General features: G+C 47.5%; 3 protein-coding genes across 4 annotated transcripts; 1 reads left to right on the top strand and 2 right to left on the bottom strand.

The window, feature by feature from the left end:
- The first annotated feature begins 61 nt into the window (after window positions 1-61).
- Window positions 62-2,094, top strand: B3GNT4 (UDP-GlcNAc:betaGal beta-1,3-N-acetylglucosaminyltransferase 4). The gene has a single exon (XM_081113549.1). The coding sequence runs from the start codon at window positions 898-900 to the stop codon at window positions 1,963-1,965; it is 1,068 nt and encodes a 355-aa protein (XP_080969675.1). The 5' UTR covers window positions 62-897; the 3' UTR covers window positions 1,966-2,094.
- A 241-nt stretch (window positions 2,095-2,335) lies between these two features.
- Window positions 2,336-13,590, bottom strand: DIABLO (diablo IAP-binding mitochondrial protein). Of its 2 annotated transcripts, none has more exons than XM_081113550.1 (6): window positions 13,494-13,590; window positions 12,505-12,631; window positions 7,600-7,731; window positions 6,823-6,933; window positions 6,592-6,688; window positions 2,336-3,111 (listed from the first exon to the last, which is right to left on the bottom strand). In XM_081113550.1, the coding sequence occupies exons 1-6, from the start codon at window positions 13,541-13,543 to the stop codon at window positions 2,918-2,920; spliced, it is 711 nt and encodes a 236-aa protein (XP_080969676.1). In that variant the 5' UTR covers window positions 13,544-13,590; the 3' UTR covers window positions 2,336-2,917. The 2 variants fall into 2 exon arrangements, with proteins under 2 accessions (XP_080969676.1, XP_080969677.1); XM_081113551.1 differs by lacking the exon at window positions 13,494-13,590 and adding an exon at window positions 13,152-13,454.
- A 295-nt stretch (window positions 13,591-13,885) lies between these two features.
- Window positions 13,886-14,020, bottom strand: LOC308534905 (uncharacterized protein; the record flags this gene model as incomplete). Its single annotated transcript, XM_081113552.1, has 1 exon — window positions 13,886-14,020. One exon carries the CDS (start codon window positions 14,018-14,020, stop codon window positions 13,886-13,888), a length of 135 nt encoding a protein of 44 aa, XP_080969678.1.
- Window positions 14,021-17,294: the final 3,274 nt, after the last annotated feature.

Consider the following 17,294-nt stretch of genomic DNA (forward strand, 5'->3'; position numbering starts at 1 on the left):
TCTTGCCTGCCATCCACCCCTGGCAGCTGGAAGAGATGGCAGCTTCTGTGGGGCTGCAGCGGCAGGGACAATAGGCTGAGGCTAACGTGGGTAGACGGGGAGGCCTGTCGGACCAGGATAGCGTGGCAAGAGTGGCGAAGAGGAGGCTTTGAGGCGGCTTTGAGGCCTGGCTCTGCTACTCTGGACTTGGGCACGTGCCTGTTGGTTAGCGTTCCTTGGCCTCCTTTTTGCATTGCTGGGCACCTGAGTCACCCCTGGCACCCGTCTCCAGCTTCCCACTTGCTTCCATGTTCTCATGTGCGTGGGTTTTGTCCCTAAAACCCCGTTGGACTAACCCAAGAACCCAGGCCACCTCAGCAGATTGAAGGGGATGCTCAGTGGTGGCTCCATCTGCTGCTCTGCTGGGGCTGAGACCCCCAACACAGGGCCTGCCACCTACAGAGCAGACTCCAGACTCTGGGAAATGTATTGATTTAGACGTAAGAGCCCAGATTGTCACGTTCAGTCCTTAGAATGAATTTAACCCGAAGCCAAACTAGCTCTGTGCCAGTTCCACTAAAGCATGCAAGGTACTTGAGTTTCCTGGGAAATGCTGAAAATGCTCATGGTGCCTGTTCTAAAGTGGCTGCAAGTCATTTTGGGGAAAGTTGGCCTAAGAGCCCTCTGCTGACAGAAGGCAGGCAAGGGCTGGCATAGCAGGTGAGCTCAGTCTGTCCTCTGGGAGAGGGACTCTGGAAAGAGCTAGAAGATACGCTTAAAAAAAAAATAAAAGCACTCCCAGAGGCCCGCAGGGTGTGGGTAACTTGCTCTCGGGACCAGGGAGGCGAAGGTGGAGGCCGAGGCTGGTCCCGGGACCGGCTGGGCCCGCTCACTGGCTCTTTCCTTGCAGGCCCTGCCATGTTCCGCAGGCTGGGCTGGCTGGTCCTGTACAGCCTCGCTGTGCTGCTGCTCAGCTGCCTGCTCTTCCTGAAGAAGGAAGCCAAGCCAGCCCTTCCGGGCTCCCCCACCGCCCGCCAGCCCTTCTGGGCTCCCCCGGGGCCCCGCCGCAGCCACTGTCCACCCAACCACACTGTGGCGAACGCCTCCCTGTCCCTGCCTAGCCGGCACCGTCTCTTCTTGACCTATCGCCACTGCCGCAACTTCTCCATTTTGCTGGAACCTTCGGGCTGTGCCGAGGACGTCTTTCTGCTCCTGGCCATCAAGTCGCAGCCTGGCCACGTGGAGCGGCGTGCGGCCATCCGCAGCACGTGGGGCCGGGTGGGAGGCTGGGCTGGGGGCCGGCAGCTGAAGCTGGTGTTCCTCCTGGGGGTGGCAGGACCCGCACCCCCTGCCCAGCTGCTGGCCTATGAGAGTCGGGAGTTTGACGATATCCTCCAGTGGGACTTCACTGAGGACTTCTTCAACCTGACGCTCAAGGAGCTGCACCTGCAGCGCTGGGTGGCGGCTGCCTGTCCCCAGGCCCACTTCGTGCTAAAGGGAGATGACGATGTCTTTGTCCACGTGCCCAATGTCCTGGAGTTCCTGGACGGCTGGGACCCAGCCCAGGACCTCCTGGTGGGAGACGTCATCCGCCAGGCTCTGCCCAACAGGAACACCAAGGTCAAATACTTCATCCCGCCCTCCATGTACAGGGCCCGCCACTACCCGCCCTACGCGGGGGGTGGGGGGTATGTCATGTCCAGAGCCACCGTGCGGCACCTCCGAGCCGCCGTGGAAGAGGCCGAACTCTTCCCCATCGATGACGTCTTTGTGGGTATGTGCCTGAGGAAGCTGGGGGTGAGCCCCATGCACCATGCTGGCTTCAAGACGTTTGGAATACGGCAGCCCCTGGACCCCCTGGACCCCTGCCTGTTCAGAGGGCTCCTCCTGGTGCACCGGCTCAGCCCCCTGGAGATGTGGACCATGTGGGCACTGGTGACAGACGAGGGGCTTAAGTGCGCTGCTGGCCCCTTGTCCCAGCTCTGAGGGGTGGGCTGAGGGGATTGAGTGTAGATTTTCCTATCATAGAAACTTGACCCTTGATGGTCTACAGGAAATGCTTAGTTTTTGTAACCCCCTCCCCAACTTTTCTAACTTTGATTAAAAACACTGAAACCTGGCTAACCTGGACCAACACGTGTTGAATGGTTCCCCAAGCACAGCAAGTGGGGGAGGGGAGTGAAGGGTCGGGGGGCTCCTGGAGTCCTTTGGCATTCTGCCAGTCATGGGGAGGAGGGTGAAAGTGAGAGGCTGCAGAGGACCCCAGAAAACACACACATTTTCATTTTTAAATGCAAAAAAATTATTCTCCTTCAGATACAATAGAGAAACTCAAGGAGAGGAGGACACAGGAAGCGGGTGTTGGAGTAAGTCCTGTTGAAAGTACCAGGTAAACACTCTGCATTCAGTCCCTTAAGAATAATGAATGGACTTTTGGCTGCTTGGCCTGGGCTGTCCTTGCAGGGCCAGGGGGCCAGGTCAGAGAAGGCATTAGAAACACTTAAAAAGAAATCTTACAAAGAGAACAGGCTCCCCTCGCCCCCAAAACTCACATCCCTATGGAGGGAGCAAATACTAATAACTCCTATTTGAATAAGTTTGGAAATGAGGTTAAAACAGCTACTGAACTTGTGGGCATGACAGAAAAGGACTCTGGCCAGGTTGGTGAGATGCTCTGGGCAGGAAGTAAAACAATCGGTGGGTGGGTGAGAGGGCAGCTGTGCTGAGTGAGGTGCAACGGTAAACAGGTGGCAGTCCCCCGGACTAAGAACCAGGTCCAGTACAAGATTGAGACCAGGGTTCAGGGGGTCAGGCACTCACAGCTCACAAAATGCCTCTGGCCTGATGGGCCAGGGCAGGACCTGCGCCTCCTCTCCGTGCAGAGAAAGCCGTGCCGACCCCAGGCTGAGTGGGCAGACGTGGGCAGCGGCTCAGGCCCTCAATCCTCACGCAGGTAGGCCTCCTGTTCCGGCTCAGCCCTGTCATCCGCCTCCTGTGTTTTCTGACGGAGTTCTTCTGTCTGTGCTTCTGCCAACTTGGTTTCTGCTTTCTGGGAGAGCTGGCGCACTTCCTGCACCTGCGACTTCACCAGCTGAATGTGATTCCTGGCCGTTATAGAGGCCTGATCTGCTCCTGCCAAGAGATGGGACAGTTAAGCTGAGCAGCCAGCAGGGCAGGTGCGAGTGGATGCAGGAAAGCCGGGGCTCCATGCTTGTCACCTGAGCCTGTCCTCCCTGCCAGCCTTCTGTCTGCAGAGCAGAGAACTCGAATTCCACATTCAGGTGTGCATTTTACTTTTTATTGTCAAAGTCCTAGCATATTTCTACAGCTATGAGCAGCTATCATTATAATTATTACATGCAATTCCCACAATCTTTATAGCTACCTAGCTCTTTAAAAAGATGCTTAATTTAAATACACAAATACTAATTTCTTTTTGATAAATTAAGAGACCACCAATAAAATTGGCCATATACATATGGAATGCTTAGAGAAATATTACTGTAAGTTTACATAATAGCACATTAAGTATTTATTGAATGTCTTTTGCAATTTTGTTTAGAAATGTTTTTTGAGCTCTGTAATTTCTTTTACCTGTTGCTAGTGTAGTTCATCACGAGATAGGCATATTTACCTATTATCTATTGATTTGGGTGGTTTTCTATCTTACTGCATTAATGAAAACCTCCGATACAATGCTGAAAGGTAGTGGTTAATAGGCATCCACCTCTCATTTCTGACCTTGATGGAAATGCTTTTCATATTTCACTGATAAGTAGGATCAACCTTTATCATTTAAGAAAATTCTCTCTTCATAATTATACTTACATATACATCATAAATGGGTACCACATTTTACTGAAGGCTTTTGGGGCATACATTGAGAGGATTACACGGGTGGATTTTTAAAAACCTTTATTGTACATGACCAAGTAGTGAATTACGTTGGCAGTTTTTTCCAGTGCTGGATGATCACTGTATTGTGAGAGGGAATGGCTATGCTTGACTTACATCTGTGTTTGTGACTCAACTATATTTTTGTCTTGGTGCTGGTCTTGTCGTCTTAGATCAGGCCTGTGCTGGCTTTACACATTATAATAGGAGGTTTTTCATCATCTTCTATGACTGGTGCGCTTTCTGTAACAGGAATTATGTTTCTAGAAGAGGAGATAAAACTCTCCACAAAACAGCTTGGGCTTAGTGTCTACTTTTGGGGCACAGAATCTTTGAATACTATTTCAACTTTTATGGTGATTGGTCTTTTTTTTTTGGATTCTTTACTTCTTGGGTCAATTTGGAATTCTCATACAATGTAAAAAACCTTCAAAACAATAATAGCTCTTTCTGATGTTGCTTTTGCTCACTAAAAAGCCACACGTGCCAAATCTTATTTTTAAATTCTTTTCAAGGAACCAAATTTTACCTTTTGGACTATTTCTTTTTAGGTTTCTTATACGTTTTATTTCCTTTATTCTTACACTGTGTGGATTTATTTTGCTTTTTTTCTAAGTTAAAAGTAACTTAGTACTTCTCATACTGTGAACATTACCTGTCATTCATGCTGCTGTTCTTTGTATTTATGACACTTGCATGTCAATTTCTCTTTAAAGCCAATTAGTTTACAACTCCTTGGGCCTGCTAGATACTGCATTTATCATCATAGTTCTAAATATTTTTAACTTTCCATTTTGAATTTTGGTGGGAAGGAGAGTGAAGGAATTTGCTTAGTCTTTGTCACCTGACACAAAATCAGTTTTTGTACATGTTCTATTTGTTTAAAAAGAATGTGTGTGGAGAGTAAGCAAAATGTTCTTTTTAGTATATATATTTGGTTAAGCTTTGAAAAATCATTCTGTTCCAACCCTTTTAGCTTTAACTGTTTTGGTCTTGACCAGTGAGTCTGAGATGCGTGGAAAGCTCAATACCAGGTACCTCATGATTGGTATCTTCTCCATGAATTGTTCTGTCCCTTTTAATGCTTTGTCTTGAATCCTTTTTCTGATTCTGACGTGGCTCTGCCAGCGTTTTTGGGTAACACTCTTTTTGTTTGTGGTTCACTTTTTCTAACTTTCAGCTTTCCTATGCCATTTTGTTTTAGGTGCACCACTTAGTAACAGTCAACTTAATGTTCTTACTGTGATGACTGCTGTCTGATGTTGTGCCTCTGCTTTGTGCTGCCTTTTCTAATAGGCTTCGTGTCTTCTCAACTGCCCTGCTTTTCTGGCCCTTCCCCCGTTCCCTCTGCGGTGGTTAGCGGTGTCTAATGTCCAGCCAATGTCCCTCTTCTTCCCAAAAAAGGTAAGAAGGCTCAGCATGCTTTCACTTCCCCAAATTTATTCATTTTTTAAAAATTTGTTCAATACTCAGAACTTCTGACGAGTTTTACTAAATTTTATTCATTATTCTTGTATTTCAGTTGCTTGTAATTTTTCTTCATAGAGTAGTTTTTCCAGAAAACACGTGTTTGGTAAACTTTGAGTCTTTTTATGCCTGAAAATATCTTTCATGCTCACATTTTAATGATATTTGGTTTATTACCTTGCATCTGGGGTTGCTGATAAGAAGACTGATGTCTGATTATACTTCCTTTGTAAGTACATCTACTTTTTTCTTATACTTTTTAGGATTTTTACATTCTGAATCTGTTTAGAGTCTTCAATCTGGGAAATGCCTATTTTTTTCAGATAATGCTTACTTCCTCTCCTGTTTCCTCTGCTAGATTTAAACCTGCCTGGCTGAGTGGCCTGGGAGTCCCGCTGCAGTGCCTCAGCCAGTCTCCACCTCCACTGCCACTACCACGCCAGACCTGTCTTCAGAATCCGATTCCTCAGGTTTTAGTTAACTAAGAAGTCTTTTTTGCACCCTTTTAAAAATTTGGCGCTAGAGACCCAAGTCTGATATCCTGAAATAGAAAAAGAAGTGTTTTTACATAGCAGTTTCTTAATAAGAGCTGGTCCTGGGCTGTAATTTGTGAGCTACCTTTTTGGGACCATGGACCAGTCAGGTTTCTCTCAAAATATTTTTAAAAATATATATATACTTTTATTGATTTCAGAGAGGGAGAAAGAGAGAGAATGGGAATCAAACTGTGACCTTCTGGTTCATAGGTCAATGCTCAACCGCTGGGCCTAAACCCCAGTGTGGCTGCTTGTGCCACAGCATCCTGGGTGAGTTACTAACCCCTCTGCCACCCCCCCCCCCCATTTCTTCACCTGTGAGGTGAGAATGACAATAGGTCCTACTTTAAGGAAACTGTGGATGTTTAAATTAAAAGTATCTATAAAATGCTTACCATAAAGCCTGAAATGGACAAACATTACTCATAAATTATCTAGGTTATAAAATAAATAATAAAATGTTTAAAAACTATTTGAAGGCAGTCCAATTTTCCAGTTGGCAGTAGTTTTACCATTTTATTTTCCAGATACTGACAATCTAGCTTCTACTGGCTTGGTCTCCAGGGGTGTTAGTCTTGCCCATTGTGCAAATAAGATGGGGACCTTTTCTCACCAAGTTAGAGCCACATGGGCTCTAGACCATCTAATCCAATCTCTTGTTTTACCTCCAGAAGAGAACTCCAATGGCACCTCCACAGTGAAAACTGGAACCTACCGGTGTGGTATGCAGCTTCCGCCGCCATCTCTGAAAGACTAACTGCGGTCATCCAGGTACTCTCCAACCTCAGGTACTCTTGCTGTTTTGAAGTCATCTGTAAATTAAACATGAAGGGCTTAAGCACATTTAAAGGACTTATTCAAAATGGCAGATTTAGAGAACAGTGACTGGTTAGACGCCACAAGGAGGCAGGAGCTGGCATACAGAAATGCCTGACTCCTTGCTTACCTCAACTCTGGCTCCTATGATCACCTGCCACACTTCATCTTCCTCCTGTGAATTCATTTTCCCGAGTAAACTTGTATATTGTCGGTACAGAGAAACTAAGGTGTAAACAGCCTACAAATAGAATAAACAAGTCTGAGTGAAATGAGTGAGGCATATGAAGTAGGATTAGTGAGACCCACACCTGCAGATGATAAAGTCCCATTTCAGCAAACTGGCCTTCAGGCCTCAGCCTCCCAGACACGCATGGTGTGGGAAGTCGGGGCATTATTCCAGGGCGGGAGCTCCACTTATCAACTTTTGTGTTTTTAAAAGCTTGTGAGTAATTCAGACATAGAAAGAGAGCACAGTGCAGAGGGGAACTGAGAAGGCTCAGGAAAAAGCTACTAGAAAATAAAGATATGAGAATTTTAAATGATTCTGATTACCCACATACTCTATTAGCTCACAACAATGGTTTCCAAACTGTCCTCACAGAGAAGCCCCTGGTGCTGCTGGTGGTAGACTTTGGGCCCTTTCACCCCTAACTGAACCAAATCATCTTGGTTCCCCCGTCTTATAAACTGCGCTGCTATATTTAAGGTTCTTCTTTTAAAAACCAGTGCTTTCGATCAGGGCAAGAGTAAGTATTTTAGGCTTTGTGGGCCCTATAGCCTATTGCAACTGTTAACTCACAAAAGCAGGCTGGCCATGTTCCAATAAAACTACAAAAGCAGGCACCAGACCAGCTTGGTCTGTGAGCCAGGTTGCTAACCACTGGTCTAGATGAGTGAGGCTTACCTTAGTATACTCTGTGATGGCTTCAATCAACGCATACGTGGTCTGAGAGAGAAAGGTGGAGGTGCTATCTGTTACCAGAGACACAGCCCTCCTCATTAGTGCGTCGTTACTGAGAGCATGAGGCTCTGATTTCTGAAAGACACAAACATTTTCACTCAATTTCCAAAGCACGAGCTGAGGTGTCCCAGACAGCCTGGTGGAAACAGAATTCTCATACTGCACCGTCAACTGCTTCTTTTTAAGCTTTATTTTGGCTATTTAAGACAATAAGTAGAAATAATTCCAGAGCATGCTCTCTACCTACTTTTATTCTTTAGTCTCTGCTGCAAACAGCAAAGTTTTCTTTTCATAAAAGGCTAGTTGTTATAACCAACAAATCTCATGAAGGTATGATTCATTCATTACCACAGTGCTAGATGCTTGGGATATAAAAATATATATTCTTTGCCCTCAAAGATTTCAGATAAGGAGGGGAAGGGCTGGAGCTTGTAGAGAACTTGAAAAAGGAATGCATTCAAGACCATGGGAGCAATCACTTCTGTATTGAATGAGAACAGCTTACAAAAGGCTTCAGAGTTGAGGATGAAGCGGAGAAGAAAGTAAATGAGCACTCTGACTACAGCTATTGTGTTAAAAAAGCCAATATAACCACCTGACTCTGCCTTTTTCTTCCTCAGCAGAACCCTGACTGTACTACAACTAACAAAGAAACCAAAGCCCCTCTGTCATCTAGGGTCTTGTTCTTGCTAAAGAGTGTAAATACATAGTGATGCCCGTTGAAAGCAGTAGTCAATAAATATCTGATACAGGAGCAAATCAAGACTTTATTTATCATATCTGAATTTCATTCAATCAAATAAGTATTCATTATGTACCATACACTGAAGGGCTAGAAAGGGAGGAATGACAGTATTTGTGCTTATGAGAAGCTAATTTTGACCTGTTCTGATAACTTACGTCTTCATAATACCCTACATTTTACAGTGCACTTTCACCAGTTCAGATAGTATCACTTCTTTTTTACTAGATGAGGAAATGGAAGCTCAGAGAAGTTATATAATTTCACCAAAAAGACAGACATCCAGACTTCACACTAAATCTTCCCATTGGCTCTGCTGACGGACTCAGGAGAGAGCCAAATGGACTATCATAAAATATAAAAATAGACAACATTAAGTGGTCAGAAAAGGAGATTGTTGGACGAGGAATGGCTTTAAGGAGAGGTGGATGTGGGCCTGAAGACAACGAGGATTAGTGGTGAGGCATCTGGTTAGAAGACACGATGAGGAAAAGAATACACGTGTGTAGGGTGTTCAGGAACGGGCGGGAGGGCACAGGAGTCCCTTGGATTTGAGTCTAACACAATGCAGAGCTGCCGCAGGTGCTGAAGAACAAAAATGCTGTTCCTGCAGAACAACTAGAGCAGTGGTTCTCAACCTGTGGGTCGCGACCCCTTTGGCGGTCGAACGACCCTTTCACAGGAGTCACCTAAGGCCATCCTGCCTATCAGATATTTACATTACGGTTCATAACAGTAGCAACATGACAGTTATGAAGTAGCAACAAAAATAATTTTATGGTTGGGTCACAACATGAGGAACTGTATTTAAAGGGCCAGAAGGTTGAGAACCACTGAACTAGAGCTTTCTCTTATGTGACCCAGACTAGTACACAAATTGAGAAAGACAAAGCCCAAAATGTCCCAATTGTGACTAAAAATGGCCTGCTGTTCAAGTAAAGGTGTTAAGGTTAAAGATTCATCAATGTGCAGTGACAAAAGTTAAAGTGGAGGAACAAAAAGGTGAGGGCTCATCAGTGAGCCTCAGAGGATGCTGAAAATACTTGTAATAAATGGAATTAATGTTATGATAAACACATATTTACATATCAGGAATATTTTGCTAAAGTAGAATTTGCTAGTTTCTTATTTAGTTCTTCCTGAAAGATTATAACCAGTGATTTTAAAAATAAGGTACCACCTTTCATATCAACTGTCTACTTAACAGTTCCACCTAGATGTCTACTAAATATCTCAGACCATCAGTTCTTTATTTCTTCCTCCAAAAACCTACGGCACTCCATTCTTTCAGTTGCTTAGGCCTTTGAAAAGCATCTAGGTCAGGGGTGGGTAAACTTTTTGACTCGAGGGCCACAATGGGTTCTTAAACTGGACCGGAGGGCCGGAAAAAAGCATGGATGGAGTGTTTGTGTGAACTAATATAAATTCAAAGTAAACATCATTACATAAAAGGGTACGGTCTTTTTTCCTTTTAGTTTTATTCATTTCAAACGGGCCGGATCCGGCCCGCGGGCCGTAGTTTGCCCACGGCTGATCTAGGTTATATACTCCACATCTGACCACACGTGACCCTCTTCTCCCACCTCCACTGCTGCCCGCCTCGACCAAGTGCACTATCATCTCGTGCCTAGACTCCTCTTGGTCTTTCTGGTTTCACATGCACCTTTAAAAATCATGTCAGATGGCATAACACTATATATGGAAAACCCTAAAGACTCCCTCCAAAAAATTATTAGAATAAATTACTTCAATAAAGTTGCACAATACAGAATCCACATACAGAAATCTGTTGTTTCTATACACCAATAATAAATGATCAGAAGGAGAAATTAAGAAAATAGTTCATTCACAACTGCATGAGAAATATACCTAGGAATAAATTTAACCAAAGAGGTGAAAGTCCTATACTCTGAAAACTGTAAGATACTGAACAAGACACAAATAAATGGAAAGATTAACATCATTATAATGTCCTCACTACTAAAAGTGACATACAGATCAGTGCAATCCCTCTTAAAATACCAATGGCCTTCTTCTCAAAATTAGACCACCTATTCCTAAAATTTACATGGAACCACAAAACACCCCAAATAACCAAAGAAATCTTGAGAAAGTGGGAGCTATTATGCTCCCTGATTATTAAACTATACTATAAAGCGACAATAATCACACAGTATGGTACTGGCATAAAAAAAAAAGACAGGACAATGGAATAGAGAGTCCAGAAATAAAACCTCACTTCTATGGTCAATCTATGACAAAGGCAGCAAGGATATACAGTGGGGGTAAAGATAATCACTTCAGTAAGTGGTGTTGGAAAAACTGGACAAATAGACCACGTTCTTACACCATATACAAAAATAAACTCAAAATAGGTAAAAAACTTAAATGTTAGACCCGAAATCATTAAATTCCTAGAAGGAAAAACACAGGCAATAAACTCTTTGACCATTGCTCTTAACAATATCTTTTTGAAAATATCTCCTCAAGCCAGGGTAACAAAAGAGAAAATAAACAAATGGTAATATATCAAAAAGTCTTGCAAAGGAAACCACCAACAAAGTGAAAAGATAACCTGCTGAATGCGAGAAGATATTCACAAATGATACATCTAATAAAGGTTTAACATCTAAAATATATAAAGAACTCATACAACACCACCCCCCCCCCCCCAAAAAAAATTGAAAATTAAAACATGTCAGGACCTGAACAGGTATTTTTCCCAAGATGGCCAACACACATGAAAAGATGTTCAACATCACTAATCACCACAGAAATGCAAACTAAAACCACAATGAATGATCACCTCACACCTGTCAGAATGGCTATTAGCTCTTATCAACAAATCAGCAAGTGCTGACCAGGATGTGGAGAAAAGGGAGCCCTCATGCGCTGCTGGTGGGATTGTAAATTAGTGGAGCCACTATGGAAAATAATATGGAGTTTCCCCCCAAAATTAAAAATAGAACTGCCATACGATCCAACAATTCCACTTCTGGGTATTTATCTGAAACAAAATCACTAATTAAAAAAGATATAGCCCTGGCTGGGTTGGCTCAGTGGATAGAGCCTAGGTTGCAGACTCAATCCCCAGTGGGAGGCATGCAGGAGGCAGCCAATCAATGATTCTCTCATCACTGATGTTTCTATCTCCCCCCACCCCCCGAAAGCAATAAAAATATATTTTTTAAAAAAGATATATGCATTCTATGTTCATTTACAGTAGCCAAGATACAGAAGCAACCTAGGTGTCCAGGGATAGATGAATGGATAAAGATGTGGTATGTATGTGTATGTACCAACACACACACAATGCAATATTCTTCAGCAATATAAAAGAAGGAAATCTTGCCATTTCCAACAACATGGCTGGACCTTGAGGGTATTATGCTTCTACCTTTGCACTTGAGTTCCTTCTGCCCAGAAAGTCTTCCCCAAAACATTGTATGGCTCACTCTCGCATGCTCCGATATCAAACTATACTATAAAGTTTGTTCTGCTCTTAACTACCCCGTCATCAGAGTGGACACCCTATCTAAAACATAACAACTCCGTCCAGCACTTCCTATCGCTCACCCTATTTGTTTTCTGCACAGCACTTATCACCTGGCTTTTTAAAAAAAGATGTTTTTTACTGATATGAGAGAAAGGGAGAAAAAAAGGGGGGTTGAGAGAAAAATAAAATAGAACACACCCTGACTGTAAATCAAACCTGTGATGCTCAACCCACTGAGCCACACCAGCCAGGGCCACCTGGCATTTTATCTCTGTTCATTTTCTCCCCTTTCTTCTCTCCAGTGTGTACGGTACACAGAAAACGCTCAAGACATTTTTGTTAAACGAAACACTATTTCGGTGATAGACTGTAATATACTCTTACTTCTCTTTTCCCTCCTTATACAATTTGACAACTTCAGAAACTGTTCCTACAAAAAGAGGAAACCAAAATGGGAATATGAATGTTTGGTCAGCTCTGAGTACACCCTGCTGTGCGTGTGTTGTGTGTGTGTGTGTTGTGTGCGTGTGTGTGTGTGTGTGTGTGTGTGAGAGAGAGAGAGAGAGAGCTGCTGTGCGAGGACACGCTGCCCAGGACACGCGGGCCTTACCTGCGCGATGGGAACTGCACACAGGGTCACACCGACTCCCACGGCCACCGTCTTGTGCCATGGTCTCACCAACCCCGAGAAACAGCGCCTCCTGAAGCTGGCCTCGACAGGGACACTGCGTCTGTATCTAGGCACAGAGGTCACATCTATTTTTTTAACGTGTTTATTGATTTCAGAGAGGAAGGGAGAGGGAGGCAGGGATAGAAACATCAGTGATGAGAGAGAACCATTGACGGGCTGCTTCCTGCACATCCCACAGGCCTGAGCGCTGACCAGGAATCTGCGACTTCCTGGTTCATAGGTCAATGCTTAACCACTGAGCCACCAGGCTGGGCCAGAGGTCACACCCACCAGTCTGTCCCGGACCCCGCGACTCACGGGGGCCGGGAACTCCCACTGCGGCTTCGCAGGAACCTAGGGGCAGGTGTGCGGTCGGCCTTGCCGGCGGCGGGGCGCGCTGGGCTGGGAAGCCCGGGACTGGCCGAAGCCCCCGCCCCCCGCCCCCCAGCTCCGCGAACCCCCGCCGGGCAATGTGAGCCGAAAGTCGGCGCTGGACTCAACAGGTGCCAGGTGTGGCCGTTTAAGCTTTTTCAAACCTCACACTCAAGCCCCCGCGAGCAGAGTCTGATAGTCCCCGCCGACCACACCTGGACCCGCAGGTGCTGCCCGACTCCCCGGCCCCTTCTGCCCGCAGAGAACGCTCCCGCCGCCGGCCCGGGCTTCGAGAGCAGCGGGAATTCGCGGGCGGGCCGAGCCGCCCCAGGAGGACAGCGGGAGGCCGGGGGCTCGCGTTCGCAGGTGGGATAACGGAAACGCCGCAGTGAGGGAAGAACCCGGCCCCGCCGAGGCGGGACGTCCTCGGACCAGAGAGAGGGGCGGGCCGAGGAGGTAAGGGCACGCCAGCAAGGCCGGCGCAGCGGCCCCGCCGAGCGCTCTCCGTCGCCTCTTCGTCTCCCGTCCCGCCCCCCACACCTACTCCGCGGCGGTACCTGAAGAAGGAGGAGACGCTCCGCGACAGCCAACTCCTCAGAGCCGCCATCCCACGGCCGGCGGACGCCACACGCACACGCCGGAAGTGACGAAGCTTCGTGAGCGGGGGGGCGGGGCGCGGCCGCCACTTGAGGGCCTGGCCCCATGACCACGCCCCGGCCCGGGGGAGCCGTCGTGATTGGGTAGGCGGAGAAGAAGGGGCGGGACTTAGGGAAACGGCTGTAACGGTCGCGCCCGGTACCCAACCGCCGGAGCTTCCGCGCGGGGCGGGCCGGGCCCTGACCTGAGGGCGCGGGGTGGGCGGGGCGAAGCCGGCCGTGGTGACGCGTGGCTGGACCCCGGCCCGGGAGCGAGGAGGCCGGGAGGGGCGGGGAGGCGCGCGGAGGCGCTGTCACTTCAGCACCAGGAAGTAGGTGGTCCAGCCGGCCAGCAGCAATGCGCCCAGGAGCACCGTGTAGCTGAGGAGCACGAAGGCCAGCAGCTCCCGCAGCAGCTGCAGCACGTGGATGGTGGACGAGGCCGGCATCGCCCTGCGCCGGGGGCCCGAAGACCCGAAGACCTGTGGGCACGGGCAGCCGGGGACCCTGAGTACGCGGAGCGCCGGCTCCGCCCGCGGCCAGCCTCCAGCGGACACTAGTGGGCGCAGGTGGCGGGTGAGGTCCCGCCCTCCTGAGTGAACACCCCCTAAGGCCAAGAAGCCCAAGGCGCCGATGTTGGCCTACCACCACCTGGATGCTCATTCTTTTAAACCAAAAGTTCCCCCTCGTTCTCGGGCTCCCCGTCAGGACCTGGGCTTGGACGGCAGAGCAGCCTGGCGGCTCCCAGCTCCGCTGCTGCGTGAGTCTCCCTCCCCTGCCGCTCCTCCCAGCCACCTCCTGCATTTTTAATGTTGGAGTGCTGCTAATGGGCTGATGGAGTAAAGCTTTCTTTCCCCACCGCTCAGCTGCAGCTCAAGCCATCTGCTGCTCGCGAGGGAAAGAGGCCCACGGGGGAGGGAAGGCAGCCGGCCCCCACTGCAGCCCCCTGGCCCAGCGGGTCGGTAGCAGATCTGAGATCCTGGCTGTGTGGCCCGGCACACTAGCCCTCTGGCCGCCGGGGCTGCAGGAGTGCCAGGAGGTGGCTCTCAATATGAGTCTGGGCTCATCTCCTTCCCCATCGTGCTTGTCCATCTGCTCCAGCCCCGCTGCTCTCCCACCACAGATGGAATCAGATGGTGACCATCACCAACCAGCTCTTGACTCCACTGCTGCCCTGCCCAGGAACTCCCCTCAGCGCCCCACTAGCTTCCCTCTCCTCATTTCACTCACTTAGCCAAGTTTTCAGACGCCGCGGTGGCAGCTCAGCGCTCTCTCCGATCTGGTGTCCGAAGGTAGCGTATGTGCACTCCTGCGCCCGGCAGAGCTGCAGGATTCTCAGGCAGCAGCTGCACTCACCAACTAGGTGTGGTCTAGAGACCAATCACAGTCTCCATGTGGTCCCTGAGCTCCCGGGGAGCTGCGCACACGCGCGCTCCCAGGCCAGGCGGGGCAATGGTAACCCTGCCCACCCGCTCTGCCTGTCACCACTGCCCACAGCGCTCCCAGGTGCCTGCAAGCTCTGACTTAGATGGGCCAAGCCAGCGGCACACCAGGGAGTATTTCATGCCCCTTCTTGTCTGCTTTTCTAAACACTGCAGGTGGGATATACTCCAAATCCTTTTCTAACACTCACATGGAGAGCAATCCCATCCTATTCTCAGAGTCAAAGAACCAGCGTACAAACAACATTCACTATGACAGCCAGCTAAGCAAAAGTTGTCTTAAAAAAACATGCAATGTGAGCATGCGTATGTGTGAGAAACAGGCACTGAGAACCAAGAGCTGAGTGCTTGGTTCCAAGTTACAGAGCTGAGCAGGTTAGAGACTCATCATACAGGCACCTTCCCAAGATGCCCCCTTGCAATTTCAAGTCCTCCAACCGAGAGGCTACAAGAGCCAGTTCCGGCTGCAGCAGATACACAGCGGACCCTCCTCCAATGCAAGAGGGAAAGAAAATAAACTGATGCTGCTGCTGGTTCTTCTGGCTTTTGTACTAGTTTGTAGCTACCGTTTCTTTGACCTTAAAAAAAAAAAGCAGGCAGTGCACACACCAACCCTTTTGTCAACATCATCAGCCAGAAGCAAATGGCTCTTTAATTTGATCAGGATCTCTTATTATCAAATCATTGCCCTGGCCGCAGCTCAGCTAAAAACCAGAGCAGACCATTACCAAGTGCTCAGGAAGTCAGCAAGCAGTAATTGCTCCCCGAGAGAATTGGTCATCTGAAGGGCTTCTGTGCCCTGTGTATCCAAGGGAAGAAAGGATGTCTAAGATTATACCTTCATCCCACACCAAAGTAACGGATGAGAAGAAAGGCTATTAAAACACCTGATTCCCGTCCTCTTGACAAAGCTGTCAAGCAGGTTAGAGACTCATCACCCTTCGGATGATGTCTCGAGGCAGCTATATGTTCTAGCTAGCCTCTAGTCACCATCCAATTTTGGGTATTTTACAGCAATGGAGGAACTGAAACTAAGAAACATGGCTTGAAGTTCATGTGCATTCATTTAGAAATACAAGAATCTGAGAAATTTTACATTACTGCCGTTTTCTTCAACTGTTTACAAAAAGGCATCCTCCGTTCTCTGTAGCAGCCATCCTTAAACCCCATGGCAATGTAATACATCAGGCCTGGGTCTAACCCACTGTCTGTTCACGATTCACGGTCTGAGATGCCACGTTTCTACTCCTGCCATCTCTATCACAGCCGCCCTTCCTGTCTGCAGACAGTTCACTCTGCTATTTATAGCATTTCTTCTTGAATTTAACTCTGCTGACTACAGACACTTCCTCCTGGTGACAGGCAGGTCTTGAACATGCAACTGAGAACAACAGACAAACAGGCACATCATGTACAATCATAATCCATTTCCAGGGAGGGCAGAGCTAGAATGGTCTGGGACTCGCATGGGATCTTCCCTTCCCAGTTCTCTCCAAGAATTCAATGTGCTGTTTTTAATCCACCTTTTTCCCCCCTTTTAAATATATTTTTATTGATTTCAGAGGAGAGGGAGAGGGAGATAGAAACATCGGTGAAAATCGTTAATTGGCTGCCTCCTGCACGCTCCCCACTGGGGATTGGGCCCGCAACCCGGGCATGTGTTCCAACCAGGAATCAAACTGTGACCTCCTGGTTCACAGGTCGATGCTCAACCACTGAGCCACACCAGCCAGGCGAATCTGCCTCCTTTTAACCATTACACTCTTGCTCCACAGTTAACTACAGTTCAAATACTTATTTCTCTGTTGGCAAAAATTCATAAGTGTATAGTAAGACACAGAACAGTGCCTATGTAGACTTCTTTATCTATGCAGACTCCTGGTGTAGCAGAATTATCTACCCAATTAGACAAAAGTCCAGACGTGATGTAAACAATCCCCCTGCTCCAGGAATAAATGTACCATTCACATACCCTTTTCTCAGTAAGGCCACACTCCTTTGAGACAAAGACTGCTTTAAGTATTAAATGAACTGACACAAAAGCGTATAAAATATATATCCACCACTTTCTATTTGCATACAAATGAAGCAATTGATGTTTTTAAGTCTTCTGCGGAATGCATTTGTAGGAGCTGACCTAACTATGCCCTGAGCAGGCAAGTCGAGAGCCACAAGTGAATGCAGACACATGAGACACAACCGAGTATCTGTTCATAGGACAAAGACCCCAGCCAAGGAGACTCAACTGGTCTTGAATCCCCAGAGGCAAAAACACTGAGGG

This window comes from Myotis nattereri, assembly GCF_964212035.1.
Source record: "Myotis nattereri genome assembly, chromosome: 19".
NCBI classification, from domain to species: Eukaryota; Metazoa; Chordata; class Mammalia; order Chiroptera; family Vespertilionidae; genus Myotis; species Myotis nattereri.

What these genes read in the sequence shown, in the direction of transcription:
- B3GNT4 (XM_081113549.1), top strand. Translation starts at nt 898, where the DNA reads ATGTTCCGCAGGCTGGGCTGGCTGGTCCTGTACAGCCTCGCTGTGCTG.
- DIABLO (XM_081113550.1), bottom strand. Translation starts at nt 13,543, where the DNA reads ATGGCGGCTCTGAGGAGTTGGCTGTCGCGGAGCGTCTCCTCCTTCTTC. An exon ending in TCATAGGAGCCAGAGTTGAG is followed by an intron (nt 6,689 to 6,822) that starts GTAAGCAAGGAG and finishes TTTAATTTACAG; the next exon opens with ATGACTTCAAAACAGCAAGA. An exon ending in GGAAGCTGCATACCACACCG is followed by an intron (nt 3,112 to 6,591) that starts GTAGGTTCCAGT and finishes ATCTCTTGGCAG; the next exon opens with GAGCAGATCAGGCCTCTATA.